This window comes from Saccostrea echinata, unplaced genomic scaffold (assembly GCF_033153115.1).
Source record: "Saccostrea echinata isolate AGI-Se365-2 ecotype Australia unplaced genomic scaffold, CSIRO_AGI_Sech_v1 ptg000034l, whole genome shotgun sequence".
Lineage (NCBI taxonomy): Eukaryota > Metazoa > Mollusca > Bivalvia > Ostreida > Ostreidae > Saccostrea > Saccostrea echinata.
In genome coordinates, this window is record NW_026889783.1 from 6,817,716 (window position 1) to 6,839,877 (window position 22,162).

The following is a 22,162-nucleotide window of genomic DNA, read 5'->3' on the forward strand; positions in this document are numbered from 1 at the left end:
GAAAACGATTTTCTGACATCTGGAAAATCGAAATTTTGATGTGAAATTCAAGAGGTTCATATAGGCCCTGACCAACTAAAACCTAAATGCTTAAAAGCATGAAAATTTGATTTATCAAAGATATTATGCACTTTCAATGTATGATCAGCATATCCTGTACCCTGGGGACACCATTTTTCACAGTTTGGTATAGATCTCAAAATGTGACGTGCCATTTTAGTATTTATTGCCTTTCAAAGAGATCATCAATTCCAATAGCTGGTATCATTTACTTGCATTGGTGATATCATTAATTTGAATCGTGATACAATGATCATGTGAAATACAGTCTTTATAATTCTCCTCATACCAAAAAGTAACCGCAATTTCTGTGAATTCTTTCAGGAACCATAATAATTAAAACAACAAACACATTCTATAATTCTTTTTCTGCTTTATTATCTTTCCTATTTATCTTTGATATTCTATATTTTAGTTCTGGTTACATATGTTCCTCAGTGGTTTATGTGATAAACGTGATGGACAAATGAGGAAAACACTTTCTGTTTCTTAAGCAGTGTTTTGTGAACATGTGGCTACTGCGCTCAGTGAAATAAATTATGGCATTTGTGATGTGATGATGCAAACAATCTCTGTCATGTGCCCTCTCGTGAAAGTTCTTTTGAAGCAAACTGTAGCAGCTGAAAATACACAAATAACGAAGTCAAGAATTGAGTGCAATGCTTTATGAAAGCAATGTAATGTCTATCTTTCTGTCATGTTATTTTGAATTTACTTCAGTAGGAATAAAATTTCAAAATTTACAGCATGATATTTGTCTTAAACATCTAACACAGTTTGTGGCTTTTTTGTAAAAATGTAGAATCAAAGCAAACTTTATGAATGATATTCACATCTTTATTTGACTTGAATGTATTTTTTTTAGTAAACAGATATGTTGTAAAGTATTAGAACATTATAATACTTGAAATATTAGTCATTTCGTATGTACTTAAATATGTAAAATGATAATTTAATGAACAGTAATATAATACGATTAATTAATTTGCTATTGTTCTAAATAACTTCAGATATTACAAAGAATTAACAAAGAGATAACTGAACATAATCCATGAATATCTCTCCAGACAAAAATCATGAAAACGATTCACATTTAAAATCCTAGATAATACTTATTATCGCTATGTCCTACACCTACATGTACCTACCCTATCTGTGTCCTTGATACTAGAGTAGTCTGTCTTATTAACACTATGTCATACACCTACATATACCTACCCTATCTGTGTCCTTGATACTGGAGTAGTCTGTCTTTGGATGGTGGTGATGGTGATGTTTTCTCCCCTACAAAAGTCAATGTATCAAAATCTGTCAAACCAATTCAAACTTTATAATACCCTCACTTCTTTTCAGTTGTTGGATAAATACTTCACCTGTTATAGTGATGACAAGTAATATAAAAAAGAGCTGTAGATTTATTCAGTGTGCAGTCACTGACCTGCCAGACTTTGCCATGTGGTGTGCCGATGCTATCTCTGATATGATCTCTGTGTACTCCTGATGATTCAGTGGCAGATAAATTGTCCAGATATCTGAACATACAAAGAAATAATCAAACATTCTGATATATTAATTATAATATCCAAGAAGCGGAATGATCCGGATTGTCCTCAAGGAATGCCTCACCTCAAACAAGCTTCCAGATCTGTCTTTAACTTTTCCTCATAATCCAAGTATTCATTTTGTAGACTCCTGTTGTAGACATTCAGACAAAACAAGTTGAAGATCAATATCAAGATCAAAGCTTGTGCCCAAAATAACACTTAAAAATACCTCAATGTACTATAATGTACTTACATACATATGCACCAAAACAAATGTGCTATAACATAAAATTAAATCCTACACAATCCTCCTTTGTAGAAAGTTGATGTTCTCATCCATCTTGGCTCTGGATTCTTTCATACGTTCTTCAAATGCCTGTTTGGCTGCATCTTTTAATGCATTGATGTTCTGAATGTGTCTACTAGCACCGGGATCATGTTCTACCTAGTACAAAGATTGTAATTACCAGTATACAATAAATTCTTTTTTACTCTAATAATATTGAATCACTTTAATATGTGGGATCAGTTTTGTTGATTTTTAAATTTACTGCTAGGGATATATTTCATATGTAAAGGCATTGTTATGATAAAGTTCATGAGTAAAAGGATTACAATGAAATACAGGCCTAACCATCCATAACATACAATGATTCCTTAGTATGTAGCACAAAATGAATGTGTGATAGATTAGTGAGAAACTCTATTCTGTCAGAGTGTTCTGTGGAATCCCTAGTTCATATACTCACACTGACTGTGGGTTTAGGTAGTGGACGGACAGCTATATTGTCCAGGGTTTTTATACTGGTTTCCTTCAAGATGTCAGTCTGGTACATTCTATCTCTTTCTATTGGGTTACCCTTCAAAGAATTAATATATTAATCATATTATTAGCAATATGATTTGCTACCAAATCAAAAACTTCAAGTATAGTTTTATTTTAAAATTAATGAGCAAGTTATATTAAATGAAATGAAAGAGTGTAAAAAACAAGATGTGTTTGTGAAACACTGATGCCCCCATATACATGTAACAGTTTGTGGGGCAGGTTAAAGTTTCTCAAATGGAAGTCAAACTCCAGGTCAAGAAATCAAAAATGTTGGTACCCAAAGAAAGGTCTTGTCTCAAGGAATATACTTGTGAAATATGAAAGCCATAGCACCAACTGTTGAAAAGTTATGGCAAAGGTTTAAGTTTTTTAAAAGTAAGTAAAATGTCAAAGTCAAGGTCAAATGGTGCCCAAGGGAAGGTCTTGTCACAAGTGATACACATGTTCATGAAATGTGAAAGCCCTAGAACCAAATGTTCGAATGTTATGGCCAAGGTTAAAGTTTTTTCAAAGTAGGTCTAACTCAAAGGTCAAGGTCAAAGGGTCAAAGTTGTTGGTATCCAAAGGAAGATCTTTGTCACAAGGAATGCACATGTGAAGTACGAAAGCCCTAGCACCAAATGTTTAAAAGTTATGGTCAAGGTTAAAGTTTTTCAAAAGTAGGTCAAACTCAAGAGTCAAGGGTCAAGGTCAAAGATGTTGGTATCCAAGGAAGGTCTTGTCACAAGGAATACACGTGTGAAGTATGAAAACCCTAGCACTAACTGTTAAAAAGTTATGGCCAAGGTTAAGTTTTTTCAAAATTAAAGTAGATCAAACTCTAAGGTCAAGGTCAAAAGGTCAAAGTTGTTGGTATCCAAATGAAGGTCTTTTCAAAAGGCATGCACATGTGAAGGATGAAAGCCCTAGCTCTAACTGTTCAAAAGTTATGGCCAAGGTTAAAGTTTTTTTTCAAAAGTAGGTCAAACTCCAAGGTCAAGGAAAGGGTCAAAGTTATTGGTATCCAAAGAAAGGTCTTACACAATAAATACACATGTAAAGTTTGAAAGCCCAAGCACCAATTGTTCAAAAGTTATGGCTAAGGTTAAAGTCTCATAAAATTTTGCAAAAGCAGGTCAAACTCCAAGGTCAAGGTTGAAAGGTCAAATATGATGTTGGTAGTTAAGAAAGGTCTTGTCACAAGAAATACACATGTGAAATATGAAAGCCATAGCTCCAACCAATCAAAAGTTATGGGCAAGGTTAAAATTTTTCAAAATTAAAGTAGGTCAAACTCCAAGGTCAAAAGGTCAAAGTTGTTGGTATCCAAAGGAAGGTCTTGTCACAAGGAATACACATGTGAAGTATGAAAGCCATAGCATCAACTGGTCAAAAGTTATGGCCAAGGTTAAAGTTTTTTTTCAAAAGTAGGTCAAACTCCAAGATCAAGGTCAATGGGTCAAAGGTGTTGGTATCCAAAGAAAGATCTTGTCACAAGAATTACACATATGAAGTTTGAAAGCCCAAGCACCAACTGTTCAAAAAATATGGCCAAGGTCAAAGTCTCACAAAATTTTGCAAAAGTGGGTCAAACTCCAAGGTCAAGGTCAAATGTGATGGTACCCAAAAAAAGGTCTTGTAACAAGAAATACACATGTGAAATATGAAAGCCATAGCTCCAACCAATCAAAAGTTATGGGCAAGGTTAAAGTTTTTGCAGACAAACAAACAGACTGACAGACAGACAGACAGATGGACAGGGCAAAACTATATGCCCCCGAATCTTCAATTACAGGGGCATAAAAACTTGTAACAATATTATAATTGCTCATTTGACTTAACCTTCAGTACAGGGAAAATAACCTGAGATCTTAGTTTTTGCTGTAGATAAAATAGCAAATTAATAAAACTGTGAATAAAATGCATGTAGAAGGTCATTATATGAAGACAAACTTTATATTTGTACGAATTTAAACACCCACCAGTACCAAAAGCTGGTAAAGGTCTTCAGGAATGAAACCAATATCACTAAGTTACATTATCAAAACCTCAAGTTAATGCCTACCATCTGAAATAGGTTCTGCCAGCAAGCCACATGTCCACCCCCCCCCCCCCCCCCCCCCCTTGTTGGTGGTCCTGGAATGCTTTTGGTAGTTAAGTGACAGTGGCAAAAGGCAAGTCTCCAGCACCTTTAAATAACTAGTACCTGTGACTAGGGGAAGGAAAACCCCAACAGAAAACCATTGGTCCTCTGGGTTCAGGGGGATTTGCATAGGGTTAGCAATCCTATCATGTAAAACCTCTCCCCACTACAGAAACCAGAGCAACAGAAGAAATCCAATGCTCAATTCAGGGAGACCTAGAGGTTGTAAGACACAGACTGGTGAAAGCCATATGGAAACCAGTCAACCAAAAGATATGACAATGAAAGCAGTAACAAGGATAGGGACCTGGAATGTGAAAACCATGTTCGAAACGGGGAAGGCAGTCCAGGTAGCCCAAGAGATGAGGAGGTACAAAATCCAACTTCTTGGAATATGTGAAAGCAGATGGAATGGAACTTGCATGTCTACACAGACTAGTGGAGAAACAATCATCTACTCTGGACATGCAGATGAAAACCACGAACACACAGAAGGAGTTACCATCACAATGTCCTCAGCTTCAGCAAGTGGGACTGATAGAATGGGAACCAATCTCAACAAGGATAATAACAGCAAAATTCCACTCTAAAGGATGGAAAGTAACTGATTCAGTGCTACTCACCAACATACACTGTAGATGACCAAGATGTGACATCAAAATCTTGACTGGTGACATGAATGCCAAGACAGGTGCAGACAACTCTGGGAGAGAACTCATCATGGGCACCCAGGCACTTGGGGACATGAATGAGAATGGAGAGTTGTTCACAGATTTTTGTGCATTCAATGACCTTGTGATAGAAAGAAGTGTCTACCAGTACAAAAACATCCACAGAGACGGGGGGTTTCCCCTGATGGAAAACCAGAAACCAAACGTACTTCATCACTATCTCTAGGAAGTGGAGATGTGGTCTCCTCGATACGAGCTGTGGACAACTGAAAAAGGCTGCCCAAAACAGAGTGCACTGGAGGACTGTTGCTGAGGCCCTAAGTTCCACCCAAAACCAAAAGAAGCCATGATGATGATGGGTATCAAAGGAAAAACAGCAAAAATTTACGTTCCCAAATTCTAAAACCCATACAGACTTTTTTTCTTTAATTTTCATCAATTGTTTAAAAACAGATGACTTTACAGAGCACTGACAGTAGACCCATTTTTGGGAAATGTGTTTCAAGAAAAAAAAGTTATTGAAACTGTTGACTTACATGTAGAGAGAGAACATCAAGCCTCTTCAGTTGACCTAGAACCCCTACAGCATTGTGAAGGGAGTGGATTCTGTTACCGGACAAATTCAGGATTTGTAGATGAAAGCAGCTGGTCAGGGGAATCATTTCTGTCTGAAGGAAATAACAATGTCAAGATTCTATTAACATCTGAAAATATTGTTATGTTTCATGGAAATTTCAAAGGTCATCTAAGTTTGGAATGATTAGAACTCATGTCAGTATCACTGACTTAAATCTGCAAAAATTTGTTACCACTGCACAACCTAAATTACCTCATTTAGCAGTTACTTTCACTTGTTTATAAGTCTTTACACAGTGACATTTTCTTTCTTCAAATTCATACATTCATCTTGAGAATTAAGTTATGTGTATGCCTTGTACCTACCACTTCATTCCTTTGTGCGTACAATTCTCTTAGTTGTGGTAGTGCTTGGACACCATCCAGAGACTTGATCTAAAACAATGTATGTACATGATATATAGTCCTAACATCCTGTTGTTTTTTATTTATTTTGTGAAAGGAGAGAAAAATAACTCACTGAACCATTTTAAACAATTGAGAAATCACTGCTATTCAGTTTTTTATAAAATAAATAGGGGCATTATTATGTTTTTGAGAATTTCATCAATTAAAATTATCTAGTTTATTCACCAAGAAACGTCAGTACTTTACTTAAATACGAAATTCTCCTTTGGCTTACCGTACACATGACAAAAAAAAAGTTTTAAAGTATGTACAAGTACCTTATTATTATTTAAGTTAAGGATCTGCAGGTTCATCATGCTTGGCATGTATGATATGTCCTCCAGTTCATTCATGCTGAGATTCAACTCAACCAAGGAACTACTTCTCACAAGGTTCTCAATTTGAGATATAGAATTGTGGGATAAATTCAAGGAATACAACTTTTTACACACCTCTATACCTATGAATCTGAAATAACAGAAAATTGCTATGTAAACTAAAGCATTATATCAGTAAAAGTTAAGAGATAATAATATTTAAACTGGATGTTTTATTCACATTTATTGATGGTTGTAAGTGTTGAATAAAATTTCCCCACATAGTTTTATTTGAACATCATTGTTAAGATTAATTTAGCTAATTTTTACTTTTAAGTTCTTTGTCAATTATTTTGGAGCAAAAACTTTACACAATCAATATAGATTAACATAGTACAGTGTATCTAATTTTCCTCCCAAAATGTAGAACAAATGAAAACTGCATTTCTACATACTTTGTATATTTTAATGAAACATTTTTCATATAACATTTCTGTATCCATGCAAAGGAAAAAGTACTGAATTGAATATTCATGCTTACTTGTTTATTTTGTTTAATGATGCATTCAGTTCTCGCAGATTCTGAAATGGTAGGAAACTCTCATGCTCTAAGGAAGACAACTCATTTAAAGATACATCCATCTTGAGGATACGAGAGGGTGTATCAATCACAGAGGACAATCTGGCCTGTGGCTCCCTGTAAAAGAAATGTGTTTTTACAATGAAAAGAAAAGTAGATGCTCTCATTCGAATATATGGAAAATGAAAAACTATCAATGAAAAATACTGAACATGAATTTCTGGAGCCTTAACTGGCTTAAGACATATTAAATATAGAGAGACACACAAAATAAAAAACTAAAAATCGATAAATGAAGTGCATGAAGAAAATTTTATATAAACAAGTAATACGTATCAACAATAAAAAATTTCTTAATCAAGCTTATAAATTCTTTTAAAAGAAAAGGACAGACTTTTGCCTTCATACGAGATGGCAAAAGCCTGTCCACTTCTCTAAAAAGAATAAATCAAGTTCCAACCTTTCATCTCCCCAGTGGAAGCTGAATACAATATCTCTCAACTGGCACATCTTTAAATCTAGCTCATAGTTGCTTCCCCTTGTTTCTACTCCCCATTCACCAGGTTGTATCGTAAGGGGGTGAATTCTTCTTTCTACAAAATCTCGTGTCAGTTGCTTTGCCATGCTACCACTTGTTGTGACAGCCCCGGAAAATCAATTTCTTCGGTAACAAGTATGATAATTTTTTCAAAATTGAAAAATTGTTTACATTAGTTTCCTTGGAGCGGAAGTACCTGTTCATCGAATTACGATCCCGATTTAAATATTCAATTCTTGAATTGTTCATCGCTTCAGCACACAGCTCTGATTATAACTTCTTTTGATAAAGCACATTGATTCAGGATATTTAAACATGGTAATATGTATGGTTGAGATATAAATATATGACTTTGTCAATTATTTTTCATAAGCTAATTTAAGGCCATCTGAACATGCTGAAGTAGGCACAAACCAACTTCCATACCAGAAAAGACCAGCAGCACAATATACGCTTTAAAAAAATTCTATTGATTGAGGTTTAGAAAGATAACATTCCTCTGTTTCCAGATTCTTTGTAAAGTGACTGTCGAATGATATTACAGACTAATTTGTAAGAAAAATATGTGCTTTACTTTTATGACACCCTGTAGGCAATATGTAATAAACAGTTTGTACACTTGGACTTGTTTAAATGATCATTTTAGTACCAGGAAGCGCGATACTCGTGTTACTGCTAGCTAAACATGAAAGTAAACATGATGTCAGATGACCCCAAAAACCAGCCAGTTGAATTGATAAGAGTTTTACATGCAGTCTACGGCAGGACTGGCAGGTAACGTTGTTTAATACAGGATATGACATCGATCCCTATTTCTAGTGTTTGTTGTCAGTAAAAGGTGTTATTTTCTTAACAGAAAGAAAATTGCAATGTCCTTTTTACGCAGTATATATATATTCTTATGGAAAAAAAATCATTCAGAGGGGTGTTTCAACTAGTATAAAATGGCATCATGACATAGTCATGTTAGCAGGGTTAGTCTTATAGGCATAGATATGCATGATAGCTGAGAAGAGTTATAATGCAAGGTTTCGATCACTCTACCTGGTGCACCAAAGAAAAAAAATGAAATCAAGTCCTTGCAATATTCCAAAGGGCAAAGCAAAGTAATGTGGGCCAAAAAAAAAAAAATGTGTTTCAAGGGAAATAACTCTGAAAGACTTCAGTTAGGCTGATAGTCCCTTTGCATTCTTGCAGGTGAAGAAATGCCTACTCCAGTAACAGAGGCTGCCAACCCCATCACAGAGAATATTGATGTTGCCAGCCCTTTAGGTAGGTGTAAAGACAATTGTTCTATAAAATCTAATTATCAATTTATTGTGCATAATCATTACCTGAAACTGATTTTGAGTACATTTTTTTCTCTCTTGTAGATATAGTTTCTTTGCTTCATAAATGTGATCAAGAAATATTCGAAGGTTGGAATGAGTATAAAGTAAGTATAAAGTAATCAATTGCATGTATAGTGAATACAGAAGTATGCCTAAAAGTTTAGAAGGCTTCTAGAGTAAAGGTATAATACGGATTTCATATTATAAATGTTAAGTTTTCCTTTATTTTCAGAGTTTATATGATGCAGATGTGTTGGCAACCTTAGACAAATTAATCACCGTTGCAGCCTCTGTTATCAAGGTTTGTTTATTACATAGATCCTGTGTCAGTGAAGTACAATTTTTCACACCCCTCTCTATATGATATAGTTGTTTTTATCCAAAATGGGTTGAGGTAGGATTCGATACAAAATCTTTAATGCATAACATCACTGAATTTTATTTCAGAATCCCTCAACAGGTGCTGTAGTACTTAGTGGCTGTGGAACCTCTGGCAGGATTGGTTTTATTACGACAGTAAGTTTAACTTGTTTCATTATTATGGGAATGGTAAATGATGACTATTTAAAGATAATGATAGCTGTCTCTCCTTATTACAGAGAACTTTCAATGCAAAGCTGTCTGAATTGTCCAGGCTGCCATGTTTCAAATATCTTATAGCAGGGAGGGATAAGTAAGTGCCTGCACCACTTACAACTAGTCAAGGAATTATCATTTGTTCACTGTTTTTATGACAGCTCTAGCAATTCTAGTTTTGTGTCATAACAAAGACACCCATTTCTAGATTTAGATTCCCTTCATTTAGATGATTGTAATTATTTTCTGTTTCTGTGTTGGATTTAGAGCCCTGTTTACCTCCCAAGAGGCCCCCGAAGATGATCCACAATGTGGAGTGGAAATGCTGAAGGAGGTCTGTATTGAGCGTACTACATGCTTAGCATAAAATATAAGGACAGTTCTCTGTAATCCAATATAAATTCTTGATTTATTGTCAGGCAACAGCTGGGAAGAAGCAGGTGCTCTTTATTGGAATAACATGTGGGTTGTCTGCCCCTTTTGTGGGAGGTCAGCTTCAGTACTGCCTAGATAACCTAGATGTGTTCACACCTGTAGTTTTAGGGTTCAATCCCACTCATCTAGCAAGGTAAGGTCAGGTTCTACCTAGATAACCTAGATGTGTTCACACCTGTAGTTTTAGGGTTCAATCCCACTCATCTAGCAAGGTAAGGTCAGGTTCTACCTAGATAACCTAGATGTGTTCACACCTGCAGTTCTAGGATTCAATCCCACTCATCTAGCAAGGTAAGGTCAGATGCTATCTGGTCATCTGGATAACCTACTAGATGTGTTCACACCAGTAGTTTTGGGGATTTTTACAGCTCCTTTCTTTTTCTCAGTTGTTTAAGTGGCACCATTGTAATGGACTGAAAATGAAAACAAAACTGGTGTAGTATGATCATTATTTTTCTTTTCTTTCAGAAATAATCCAATAGAAAAATGGGATTCCACTTTTTTACAAGGCAAGTTTTAAAAGAAATGTACATGTATGTGTCTAACAATCTACTGTTATCTGTTGTAAATTGATCAACAGAAAAATCTCCCAAATCTGTGATAGAAGGAATTTAGAATGGAGAATAAGAATGATAAGGTATAAGCTGCATGGTTACAAAATTTAATTTTTTTCTTGCAGTGGTGAACAAAATGGAAGAAATGAAGGCCTCCTCTAAAGTGTTTATTCTGAATCCCGTTGTTGGGGTATAAGTTTTAACAAAACTGTTTCTCACAAATAATGTATTGCAAGTTAAGAGAAACAACGAAATATAGTGTAAATGTTTTTTGCACTTTTTTTTTTTCATTTCAGCCAGAGCCAATCACTGGGTCTAGTCGAATGAAAAGTGGGTCAGCGACTAAAATCCTTCTGGAGACAATTTTTGCAGGTGCTACTTTATCTGTTCTGCCTGTGGAAAGGCCTTGGTAGGTACATGTATGTTCATCTATACTTCATGAATGTTAATAGATTTATAAATAGAGAAATCCATTACTGAATGTGAATTGTATCTGGTCCTAGTATATTTATTTTGTCAGTTCTGAACTGCTAACAATAGTTTTTAGTTAATATACATGTATGCTCATATTATAAGAATAGTTCTATATTGTAGGCAGACAGAACCTTTCCTTCGGTGCTATCAAGCTGTATGTGATCATATTTATACAAAAGAAAACATAAGGAATATTGCTCAGATAGTAGAACTGGCAGGAAATAGGTATGTAGGCAGTATTAAAATTAAATTATCAGTATGTCAATAAATGATCCCCTAAAACTAATAATTTTTATTTTTCTCCAGTTTGAGGTCTAATGGCAGCATATACTACGTTGGTGAGGACACACTAGGCATCATGGGAATGATAGATGCCTCTGAATGTCCTCCAACTTATGGATCTTGTTAGTTTCTCTTATCTTACTTAAAGCCCATCAGTTTTCTGGCGGTAGATTTTCTTAATAAGAAATTTTTTTGTGGATGATAGAATTTTATGAGATAATTTGAACTATTTTAGCTCTTTCTGATGTGAGAGGATTTTTGGACCAAGGTTACAAAGCTTTCAGGAACAATGATGGAGACCTCAGCTTATTGGTGAGTACGTCAGTGTGTAGGTGTATTCTGGAAAATGTTAAGTAAAACAAGCTTATATTAACAAAAAGTCAAGGACAGATGATTTTATTTCATTATAAAGATAATTCGTTATATCTGTTAAATTCACAATATATTTTAAAGCCACAGAAAATGAAAATTGCTTTGCTGTAAGCATCGGATTATAAGATGTTTGCTATGAGTGTGTTTTACAGTTATGAAATCAGGCAGACTGAAAAATGTAACGAAATTAAAAGATCAACATAAATGCAGCTTATGCAAGGCAACAAATTTAAAAAGGAAAATTTCCACGTCCTTTGATAACCTATCAGCATGCTCATCTGTCCACTTCCTGTCCAGGCCATACCTTTTAAATGGAAAAATTTAATATTAAATGCTCTTTTGTATCGGAAACAAAGTCTTTTAAAAGTAGAGAATGTGTAATGACCTTGAACTAACATCATTTAGAAGATCAATGTCAATGGTATTTTTAGTGTATGAATTATTAATTCTTTATTTCTGTACTCTTATGGTTTATAAATATTTCCTTAATATTTCAGGGTAAACACTTCCAGATATCATTTAATGATATGAAGAAGGACATCCTACCTTTTGTAAAGCCTTCTGATCTAGTCATTTACTTATCTCAGGGTATATATTTGTCACTTTCAAGGAAGTTAAACTAATGATATTCTAAATGTTATACAAAAAGAATGTATTTTGCTGTAAGGTAAAAGGAAAAAAAAAGAAGATTTTTAAAGAAAAAGTAAAAGGAAAAAGATTTATAAAGATAAAGTTTGAAAATGATATTCAAGTAGTACTGTACATGTACACCTGACCTATAAGGAAAAAAATGTGCCAATCAAAAAGTTGCTATATTGAGAAAAACAGCTTTTTACTTCTGACCTTGATATATTGAGGGGAAAAATAGCAAACTTTGCTTATTTTATTGAAAATGAATATTAAAGTTCAGAAATCACAAAAGCATAATTTAATCATGTGTATGATATATCACAACTGACTTAACATTTGCTTCAAAATTGTAAAAAGAAAAAAAAAATTGTCTAAAGAAATTGTAAAAATTGTAAAATTAAAAATCATTAAATTTTCACAATTTTGAAAGATAAAGTTGAAATTCACTTATTGTTTCAATTTTTACAATTTTTTTTTTTTTTTTTAAAGAATTTTCTAGATTTCTAGGTTCTTCAGATATTAATTAAAGTACTTAGTATAAATTTAGACATGTTCTGTATTGAATGAATTCTTGACATAATTTTTACATTGGTAATGTATATTGCATGTTTAAGTCATCTAAATGCCTAACACATGGTGATATGAATTTTTCAGATGGTAAAATTGATGAAACTGTGACAAAATGCCACTGCAAGAAAGCCCTTATTTCTTTTGCCAGTAATTCCCCTACAGTAAGTATTATTACATGTAGCTTACCTGAGCTAGAGACCACAATATTATCAGCTGAGCTAGAGGCTACAGTAAGTATTATTAGCTCACCTGAACTAGAGGCTACTGTATGTATTATAAGCTCAGCTGAGCTAGAGACTATATTTATATAATAGTGTTGTACTTTGCATGCACTATGCCTAAATAGTAGTCAGGGTTTGACACATGGTGCACGAGCCGGAGGCGAGTGCACTATGTGTCAAACCCTGACTACTATTTAGGCATAGTGCATGCAAAGTACAACACTATTGTTATTATTATGCTGACTGTTGTATAAAAATGACAATATTTTCTTCATTTCCAATGTTTCATCACCTCTTACATTCATGTTAGTACACCCCTATTATGACGTCACGTTGTGCTACATGTACGTCATAATCTTTTTTCTTTAATTTTGAATGTTCCATGAACAGATAGTTTCAGAGAATTTTTAATTAGTTGTGGGAAGCGTAAAAAATTACAAGATACTATTTTTATTATTTTGTTTATTTTTTTTTCTTTTAGTGTAAAATATTTGAAACTAAGTTTATATATATTATAATACAGTGCTATAGATAACGGCGTCTGTGAGGTAATCGGTAGCGTGTCGGACTGAAAATCTCGGGGTCATGAGTTCAATACCCGGCGTGGGCACTGTCGGATTTTCTTCAGAAAAAGAAGCCGTGCTCTATTTCGGCATAGTATGCTTACGCTATATAAATCCTTAGACCACTATGCGAAAATAGTTGGGTATTGACTATAAAGAGACAAACTGACAGGAAGCATAATAATATGTAATATTTGCATTTGCAAATGCTTTCCTTTATATAGCACTATTGAAAGCAATGTGTATCTATATCTGTATAAACACTAAACACAGGTTCCTCATGTCATAAACGTTCGACGTAATTTCTCAGTGACGTCATAAAGGGTCGATGCGCAATCAATGGATTAAACACGTGTCGTTGAGTTTGAAAAATAAAACACTTCACACGTTAAAGATTCTAATCAGGCAAATATAAAATATAAATAAGTCACAAATGTAAATATAAGTAATAAGGTACTATTTTTAAACATCTGTCGGGATATAAATACGGGTTGGTACGAGATCAAATTTGCCATAAAGCCCTTCGGGCTTAATGGAATTTGATCTCGTGACCAACCCGTATTTATATCCTGATAGATGTTTAAAAAATGATACCTTATTTCTTAATCATGAGCTCACCTGAGCTAGAGACTCGTATAAATCTTTGTCCAGTGTACATTGTATGTACATGTATATCAGTATGAATGTTAAGTGGTGCATATACATGTATATAGATTCAAGTTAGTTCAAATCATGACCCCAAGGGGTAGGATGGGGCCATGATAGGAGATTAAAGTTTCTGTTATGAGAATGGGGAAAAGTCTTCCTTTAATAAATAAAAAAAAACAATTTTTACTCATTTATGTGCAAACATCCTCCGATAGTTCAAGATGGTTCAGATCAGGGCCCCCAGGAATAAGTTTAGGCTACAGTAGGGGATCAGATTTTTTAAAAATGAAGTATGTAGGAAGAAATCTTTTTCAAGAGTGGCAAGTTTAGCTGGGTAAGAGCTGAGCAAAAATCAGTGATCCTGATTCTTCATAATGCCTATGGAAAAACAGCAGAGGCAAGCTATTGACAAATAAGTTGATGAAAGAATATCAAAAATCTCATTTAAAGTCAACATTTTGCAAATTCTATGTCAGTAAAATGACCTTGTTTGAAGATACAGCCTGTCATTAAGTCAAATGGTGGCTGGCATTTTTCATACCAATTGTTAGGTCATTATTTTCACCCTCAAATGTCTCCAGATTTCTCTGTTTACCCAGTCATGATAAGTAACACATACCAGGTGTGACCAGCCGACTGGGGATGCTTACTCTTCCTTGGCACCTGATCCCACATCTGTTTTCAGAGGTTCTTAATGGCTGTGCACACAATTTGCATTGTTTAAATGAATTTTGAGCATGATCATAGTTGGTTATCTTCACATTTCATTGATGCATCCCAAATTTGTGTGGATTCAACTTTGAATAAATCATAAATCATAGCTCCCAAGGACTAGGCTTTGGTCCAGAAGATTGAGTCAAAATTTTAACGAAATTAGGAGATTTTTTTTTTTAAATCTGATGTCAGGACCATAGTCACTAAGGTGACTATTGTCACCCTTGGACCTCTTGATTTTTTTTCTGTTTTCACCAACTCGCTGTTAAAAATTTATCTGAAAAGATAAAAATGCTCAGTGTATATGGAAGGGGGGGGGGGGAGGAGGAGAGATATGCCATGGGGAAAGAATCATTTAGCTTTGCAGAAGCATTCACGGGCAGATATAAGAGGATTTTTTTCTGAATTCTGTGAATTTGCATCCAGATAGGCCACAATTTGACGAAGAAAGAGAAGTAATTCAAGTTTGTGTACTTGCATTGCTAAGTTTGGTAGAGAAATAAGTTGAACGTGTTCTCTAGGTGCCCTTTAGTTTAAACCTTTTCCATCTCTGCAGCAAATTTGTTACATTATGTTATAGCAGATTTTGTGCCAATCGTAACTTCCTTCAGACTTTTTGAATTTGTCATACTAAAACTTTTTTAAAAGATCAAAAACAGTTTTTAGTTCATGATCTAAATAATAGATGACTTTTTCAGAGAGATATGATGGATGTTGAAGTTGGTATATCATTGCCAAAAGATAAGTTAGTCTCCCTGATTGGGGAGGAAGCCGTAGACCATTTCCTGATGTTGTTTGAGGAGATCAGCTTAAAGTGGATTTGCAACGCCATCACAACAGGTGCTCATGTCCTCAAGGGGAAAGTCTTCCAAAACATTATGGTGGACCTCAAAGTCAGGTTAGCACAGTCCTTTACACAGTATTTCATGTTTCTTTTAAATTACCTGTCAACTTATTTACTTCCTATTCCTGGTAATTCACTTTTAAAAGAAATGTATTTAATTTTTGAAAATTCTTGAGGACATAATTATGACACTATATAAATGCTGGTATTTTCTTGATGCGTGATAAATATGCATTAAGCATTATAGTTTAAAGTACCTCATGAATTTCCAAAACTAAATTCACATTAAATTATGCCATTCATCTGTTTAAAACAAAACAGTTTGCACTAAAGTTTTGACATCCAGTAGGGTATTATGACGTAACAATATATAGAGATACTCATGCTCATTATAGTTCATGAGAAAATGAACTTTTTTCTAATTTGTAAAGACTAATTGAAAAGTGTAAATATTTGCCACTAACCACAGCTACCAATCAGCAATAATAATAAAATGTAATTTCACTTTTCACATATTTACAATCATGCATACTGTAAAAATAATGTTAAATATTTTGATTCAGAAAAATGAAATTATTTTGATTCATTTTGTACTAATTAAAAGGTTGAAATAAAGAAACTAATTTTTTCAATTTTTTTCCAGCAATAACAAGCTTTTCCACAGAGCTATTGGCATCATACAGGTTACTTCCTTACTTTAGTTGTTTGAATCAGTATTATCTGGAGAAGTTTTATCAGAAGAATGTGTGTAAAACCTTATCGTAAAAAAAAACAACACCTTTTTGCATGTAATACTTCATTGTCTTGTAATACTGTGGAATCATTAAAATTCATGGGGACCAGTTTTTGTGGATTGCTTAAATTTTACAGGTTCATGGGGACATAATTTCATGTATTCACTCATATTTACAATTAGAAAAGATGACTTTGAAACTCCGTTTTTTTTCAAATTCATGGAGGATGTAAATTCATAGATGAGAGGCACCCACAAATTCCACGAATATTGAGTCACCATGAAATCTAATGATTTCACTGTCTGTATTAAGTCAAAAGCTCCTTTTTGCAAGTCCTACTTCATCATGTTTAATATTGTAGAGGTTCTCAGGGTTGTCCACAGAACAGAGTAGGGATTACCTGCTTCAGTCTATTTATAACACAGATAGCCTCACAGAAAATGTCAGAAGTTATAACATATCTAGTCATATAGAAACCGCTACACCTCTATCTCAGGTAAAGTGTAATACATGTATATATATATAAAGTCAAATAGAACCTGTTGATCCTATGCCTCAGGTACAAGGCAATAAAGATTTCTATGTCTAGTACAGTATGATATAGTTATATTGTCATTGTTATTCCTCTATCTCAGGTGTAGTACAATAATGTCACATAAAAACTGTTACAGTACCCATATGGTCATAAAGGAAAAGCAGCACATCTATCACAGTTTCATCAAATATACCATTTCTGAAATTTATTCATTATCAGAACTCCTCTGAAAAATAGAGCAAATCCAAATTGGACAAGGGAAATAACTCTGAGGAAAACATTCATAGTTAACGTTCAGAAAATTCTTTAGAGTCTAAAGAGGCTATAATGTCATGAATGATAGCATAATTTATTTTTTGTGAATCTAGTAGACAGCATTGAATTAAAAATACATATCTTTGGAGGTAAAATTAATCTTAACTTTGTTACAATATAAACAGCAGAAGAGCTTATGTATTAGTGCTACTCATCCTAAACTTTGGGTTTGATTTCATTTATTTTGAAATTTGGTTTAAATTTAGTTAACACCAGGATACATATTTGTGTAAAATTGTGTTTCAAGTCCATATTGTAAGCAAATCAGTAGAGCTACAGTCTTATTAGAAACTTCAAATTAAAAAATATTTTAATAGATTAAAAAAAAAAATGTAATGTTGTAACGGGGAAGAGAAAAATGTGATGGACCAGACCTGGATTTAAACCCGATGCCCCCTGAATCTCTAGTCAGGCGCTCTACCAAGCTCTCTGGCCACCAGCAATCGAACCTGTGTGATTGCCACAGTATTAGTTTGCTTTTCGTAAATTATGCATATCATTTGCAATTTGAACAGCCACAGCTACTGCCCTTGAAATACTGTAGATAATAACAATCTGAGCTCTATAGCCAGTCAAAACAAGCTATCCTTATTACTCAGCCAGTCAAAACAAGCTATCCTTATTACTTAGCCAGTCAAAACAAGCTATCCTTATGACTTAGCCAGTCAAAACAAGCTATCCTTATTACTTAGCCAGTCAAAACAAGCTATCCTTATTACTTAGCCAGTCAAAACAAGCTATCATTATTACTAAGCCAGTCAAAACAAGCTATCCTTATTACTAAGCCAGTCAAAACAAGCTATCCTTATTACTTAGCCAGTCAAAACAAGCTATCCTTATTACATAGAAAGTCAGACCATAACCAGTATAATAAAGGAATACAACACTTTGGAATTTAAAGGTTAGGAAAATTTGTTCATGAGTAATGCTAAGTAAAGTGACAAAATGATTAAATGATTTATGTTTTATCTCCAGGTTGTACCTCGAGCTCTGCTGTCAGCCATTCTACACTGCAGTGTGTCAGAATCCCATAAACTGTTAGAAAAAGAACCAGTGATACAAAGGGTTATATCTCAAACACTGTCTGGACTACAGAATAACAAATAAAACCAAAAGTTACCTCTCAAAACTGTCTGCACTATGTAATATCAATATTAATATCAAGTTTTGTGATTTCTCCAACAGTAACTGGATTACAAAACAACAAATTGTAATATGTAATACATAAGAAGATTTTATTTCAAAATCTGTCAGGGCCAGAAAAATAGCAAAAAGAATGGGTCTGAAACTCTGGATTTCAGAATTTTGACATATCTGCTTCAGTAATGATTGTTGGATAATCAGCTCAAATGAACTAGAACCCAGTGCAACTTACAGTTTACATTATATTTATGAAATTCTCTTTTTTGCACATTTTTAAAATGTATGCTTGCTTATAACATTTTTGAATTATTCAGGAATTGTACACCATTTCAGTTGGTTTTATGGTATAATGTACATGTGTGAATAGTGACTATGAATAGTCTTCTTGGTTACCATTTTCATTGTAAACTAGACTGTGGTCCTTATTTTTGGAGTGCTATCCTCCATTTTGGGTACAGGTTCTTTGGTATGAGATCTAGGGCATTAGAACACATTGATTAATTCAGGTAACTATAAATTATCCAGCCATAACCAATCACTGCTCTCATAGTCATTGATTTTATGAAATTTTATGTTTTTTAATTAATAAAATTCTTGCCAATTGATTGTGGTGGTGTTATTCTTCATAACATCCAGTGGGCTCTGTGTGTACTGATATTCCAACGTAAATGTAGTAATAATATATTGTACTGTGATCTACTTTCTGAATTTTATGGTTAATCATTTTCAAAACATTTGGATACTGAGAGGTTTAGAATCATCAAATCTTGTAAGTTGATGCATCTTGGGGCCTTAAAACATATTTATCAAAAAGTAGGTGACAGTGACCTACCAGTACTTTCTGAATTTTGCAGCTTTTCATTTTTCAAATTGTTTTAGAGGCATATTTTGGAGCTTTGAAGCCTATGATCATTAAACCTTGTCAGCTGATGCATCCTAAGGACTCAAAGTATTTCAACCAAAAAGTAAGTCAGTGTGACCTACTTTTGGAATTCCATGCCTATATTTAAATATTTCAGATACTAATTGGTTTAGAATCATCAAAATTTGTCAGTTGATGCATCTTGGGTCCACAGAATGTGTCAACTAAAAAGTAGGTCATGGTGACCTACTTTTGGAATTTTAAGGCAATATCTAAATATTTCAAATAATAAGAGGCTTAGAATCACCAAACTTTCTCAGTTGATGCATCTTGGGGTCTCAGAGTATGTTAAACAAAAAGAAGGTCACAGTGACCAAAATTTGGAATTTCATGGCTATATTTGAATGTTTAAGATAATAAGCTTAGAATCATCAAACTTTCTCAGTCGATGCATCTTGGGTTCTCATTGTGTAAACACAATGTAGGTCATGATGACCTACTTTTGGAATTTCAAGGATTTTTCTAAATATATAGGATACCAAGAGGCTTAAAAGTGATAGGTTGTACAATTTATCAGAAGAGCGATTCTAGGCCCTTGGGCCTCTTGTTAACTTTTGGCTTGATGTCTGTGGTTGAGCACTTGGATTAAATTGTCAGAATGACGGAGATGAGATTTTACTGCATATATGAATTGATGGCCTCAGGACTATAACAAAAAAAAAAAAAAGACAACATATAAACAATTGTTTAAGGAGGAATTTACTAGTTTCTTCATGGTCTTATCTGGAATAAGGGAGTTACCCTCTACAATCCATGTCTTTATATATGTATATGATTTTAAAATATGATGCAAAAAAAAATGGTGCCAGACAAGTAATTTTTAAGACCTAATTATTTTATTGTACATATCTGTCAACCTGAAATATTTACGAATAATGATTTTAAGTGTATGCAAGACAAGAACATATTACAAACACTAGATCTAATATTAAACCCTGTAGCAAAATCAAGAGTTCCATGAGCCACAACAATTGCATGTAAATAATATGGAAATCAAATGCAATTTTTTTTAAAGAATTTAGATATAAATTACACAAATTACGAACTGGATTTTTTTAAAAGTGTTTAATATACATCCCATTGTTGCCACATTCTGCCTCGGGCAATCATAATCCTGATTCCCAATCATATGAACCTGAAATACTCCATAAAAAAGCAGGCAAACTAGAGCAATATCTGTCCTAATTTGACTAACATATCCCCAGAAAAGCAACAAGAGAAAGGCCATATGTGAAAAAAGCTTTTATAAATAAAAGTATTAGCCTCTAAAATACAGAGCCCAAGCAAGGTTTAAAATTTCTGGGTCATGTGACCTTGTCTCAATGTTCAATACTTAGAAACAAGGTCACAAGCAATCTTTTTGAGAGCATTAATTTTTCCAAACCCTCTGACCTTCACCTCTTCTAAATGACCTTGGTTCAAGGCAGACACATTTAACCTAAGAGTAATAGTAAAGAGAAGAACTGTGTTCTGATGAATTTAATGACCTTGTTTCTGGGTCAACACATACCTATTGCAACCCCAACACCAACCCAACCCCCTCCCCCAATGGAGACAAGACTTAATTTCAAAAATACAGGGAACCCTGTATTTCCATTAACCCTATAGACTTTGTGTGTGTATGTGTGTGTTTGTGTGTGTGTGTGTGTGGGGGGGGGGGGGGGGGGCTATGATGTTTTACCATTAAGAAGCAAGTACTTCTAGGGGAAACAAACAACCCAATCCTACTTGCACTATATTCTTATGATCTTCCCTTATAGATTTGCCTCATACAAGACCATTTGTTTAAATAAACTTATGACTCTTTACCAAAAAAGAAACAAAGAAAAGAGGCCCAAAGGGACTGGTTACCTGAGTATAATGTAACACTGTCAAAGGATCCAAAGATTGAGTAGAAGGGGCCGCATCGCTCACCTGAGCACTGTGGCTAGGAAACAAGCAAAAATCAGTTTAGTATTGAAAAGCTTAAATGCAAAAGAGGTTCCGACCTACCCCTAAATGGGAGGGTAGGGGTATGATTTGAACAAAATTGAATCTACACTAACTAAGGATACTTACATATTTTTTGACTGTGACTTTTTTTTCACTATAATTTGAACTTTCATTGTGGCCCCACCCTACCCCCAAGTGTCATGATTTGAACAAATTTGAATCTACACTATCTGAGGATGCTTCCAAATAAATATGACCAATCATGGCTTTGGTGTTCTTGAGAAGAAGATTTTCAAAGATTTTTCCTATATATTCCTATGTAAAACTTTGTCCATTGTGGCCCCACCCTACCCCTGGGGGTCATGATTTGAACAAACTTGAATCTACACCACCTGAGGATGCTTTCACATTAATATGACCAATTATAGCTTTGCTGTTCTTGAGAAGAAGATTTTTGAAGATTTTCCTATATACTCCTATGTAAAACTTTGATCATCCACTGTGGCCCCACACTACTCCCGGGGGTCATGAATTTAACAAATTTTAATCTAAATCACCTGAAGATGCTTTCACATTAATATGACCAATCATTGCTTTCCCTTTCTTGAGAAGAAGATTTTTAAAGATTTTTCCTATATATACCTATGTAAAACTTTGATCGTCCACTGTGGCCCCACCCTATC

At 34.2% G+C, this 22,162-nt stretch overlaps 2 protein-coding genes across 2 annotated transcripts; one reads left to right on the forward strand and one right to left on the reverse strand.

The window, feature by feature from the left end:
* Positions 1 to 607: 607 nt before the first annotated feature.
* Positions 608 to 7,793, reverse strand: LOC133199456 (internalin I-like). The gene is made up of 11 exons (XM_061335257.1): positions 7,607 to 7,793; positions 7,108 to 7,263; positions 6,528 to 6,717; positions 6,169 to 6,237; positions 5,763 to 5,894; positions 2,354 to 2,464; positions 1,907 to 2,049; positions 1,687 to 1,752; positions 1,499 to 1,592; positions 1,279 to 1,344; positions 608 to 680 (listed from the first exon to the last, which is right to left on the reverse strand). The coding sequence occupies exons 1-11, from the start codon at positions 7,768 to 7,770 to the stop codon at positions 636 to 638; spliced, it is 1,236 nt and encodes a 411-aa protein (XP_061191241.1). The 5' UTR covers positions 7,771 to 7,793; the 3' UTR covers positions 608 to 635.
* A 534-nt stretch (positions 7,794 to 8,327) lies between these two features.
* LOC133199457 (glucokinase regulatory protein-like) lies at positions 8,328 to 19,231 on the forward strand. Its single transcript, XM_061335258.1, has 20 exons — positions 8,328 to 8,458; positions 8,882 to 8,956; positions 9,058 to 9,119; positions 9,248 to 9,316; positions 9,463 to 9,531; positions 9,615 to 9,688; positions 9,859 to 9,925; positions 10,011 to 10,159; positions 10,495 to 10,535; positions 10,706 to 10,770; positions 10,877 to 10,989; positions 11,175 to 11,279; positions 11,361 to 11,458; positions 11,572 to 11,648; positions 12,206 to 12,296; positions 12,993 to 13,069; positions 15,753 to 15,952; positions 16,542 to 16,581; positions 16,994 to 17,128; positions 18,458 to 19,231. Exons 1-20 carry the CDS (start codon positions 8,434 to 8,436, stop codon positions 18,587 to 18,589), a joined length of 1,764 nt encoding a protein of 587 aa, XP_061191242.1. The 5' UTR covers positions 8,328 to 8,433; the 3' UTR covers positions 18,590 to 19,231.
* The last annotated feature ends 2,931 nt before the right edge of the window (positions 19,232 to 22,162 follow it).

What these genes read in the sequence shown, in the direction of transcription:
- LOC133199456 (XM_061335257.1), bottom strand. Translation starts at nt 7,770, where the DNA reads ATGGCAAAGCAACTGACACGAGATTTTGTAGAAAGAAGAATTCACCCC. An exon ending in TCATTAAACAAAATAAACAA is followed by an intron (nt 6,718 to 7,107) that starts GTAAGCATGAAT and finishes CTGTTATTTCAG; the next exon opens with ATTCATAGGTATAGAGGTGT. An exon ending in TACCTAAACCCACAGTCAGT is followed by an intron (nt 2,050 to 2,353) that starts GTGAGTATATGA and finishes TCTTTGTACTAG; the next exon opens with GTAGAACATGATCCCGGTGC.
- LOC133199457 (XM_061335258.1), top strand. Translation starts at nt 8,434, where the DNA reads ATGCAGTCTACGGCAGGACTGGCAG. An exon ending in GTCTACGGCAGGACTGGCAG is followed by an intron (nt 8,459 to 8,881) that starts GTAACGTTGTTT and finishes GCATTCTTGCAG; the next exon opens with GTGAAGAAATGCCTACTCCA. An exon ending in ATGGAGACCTCAGCTTATTG is followed by an intron (nt 11,649 to 12,205) that starts GTGAGTACGTCA and finishes TTAATATTTCAG; the next exon opens with GGTAAACACTTCCAGATATC.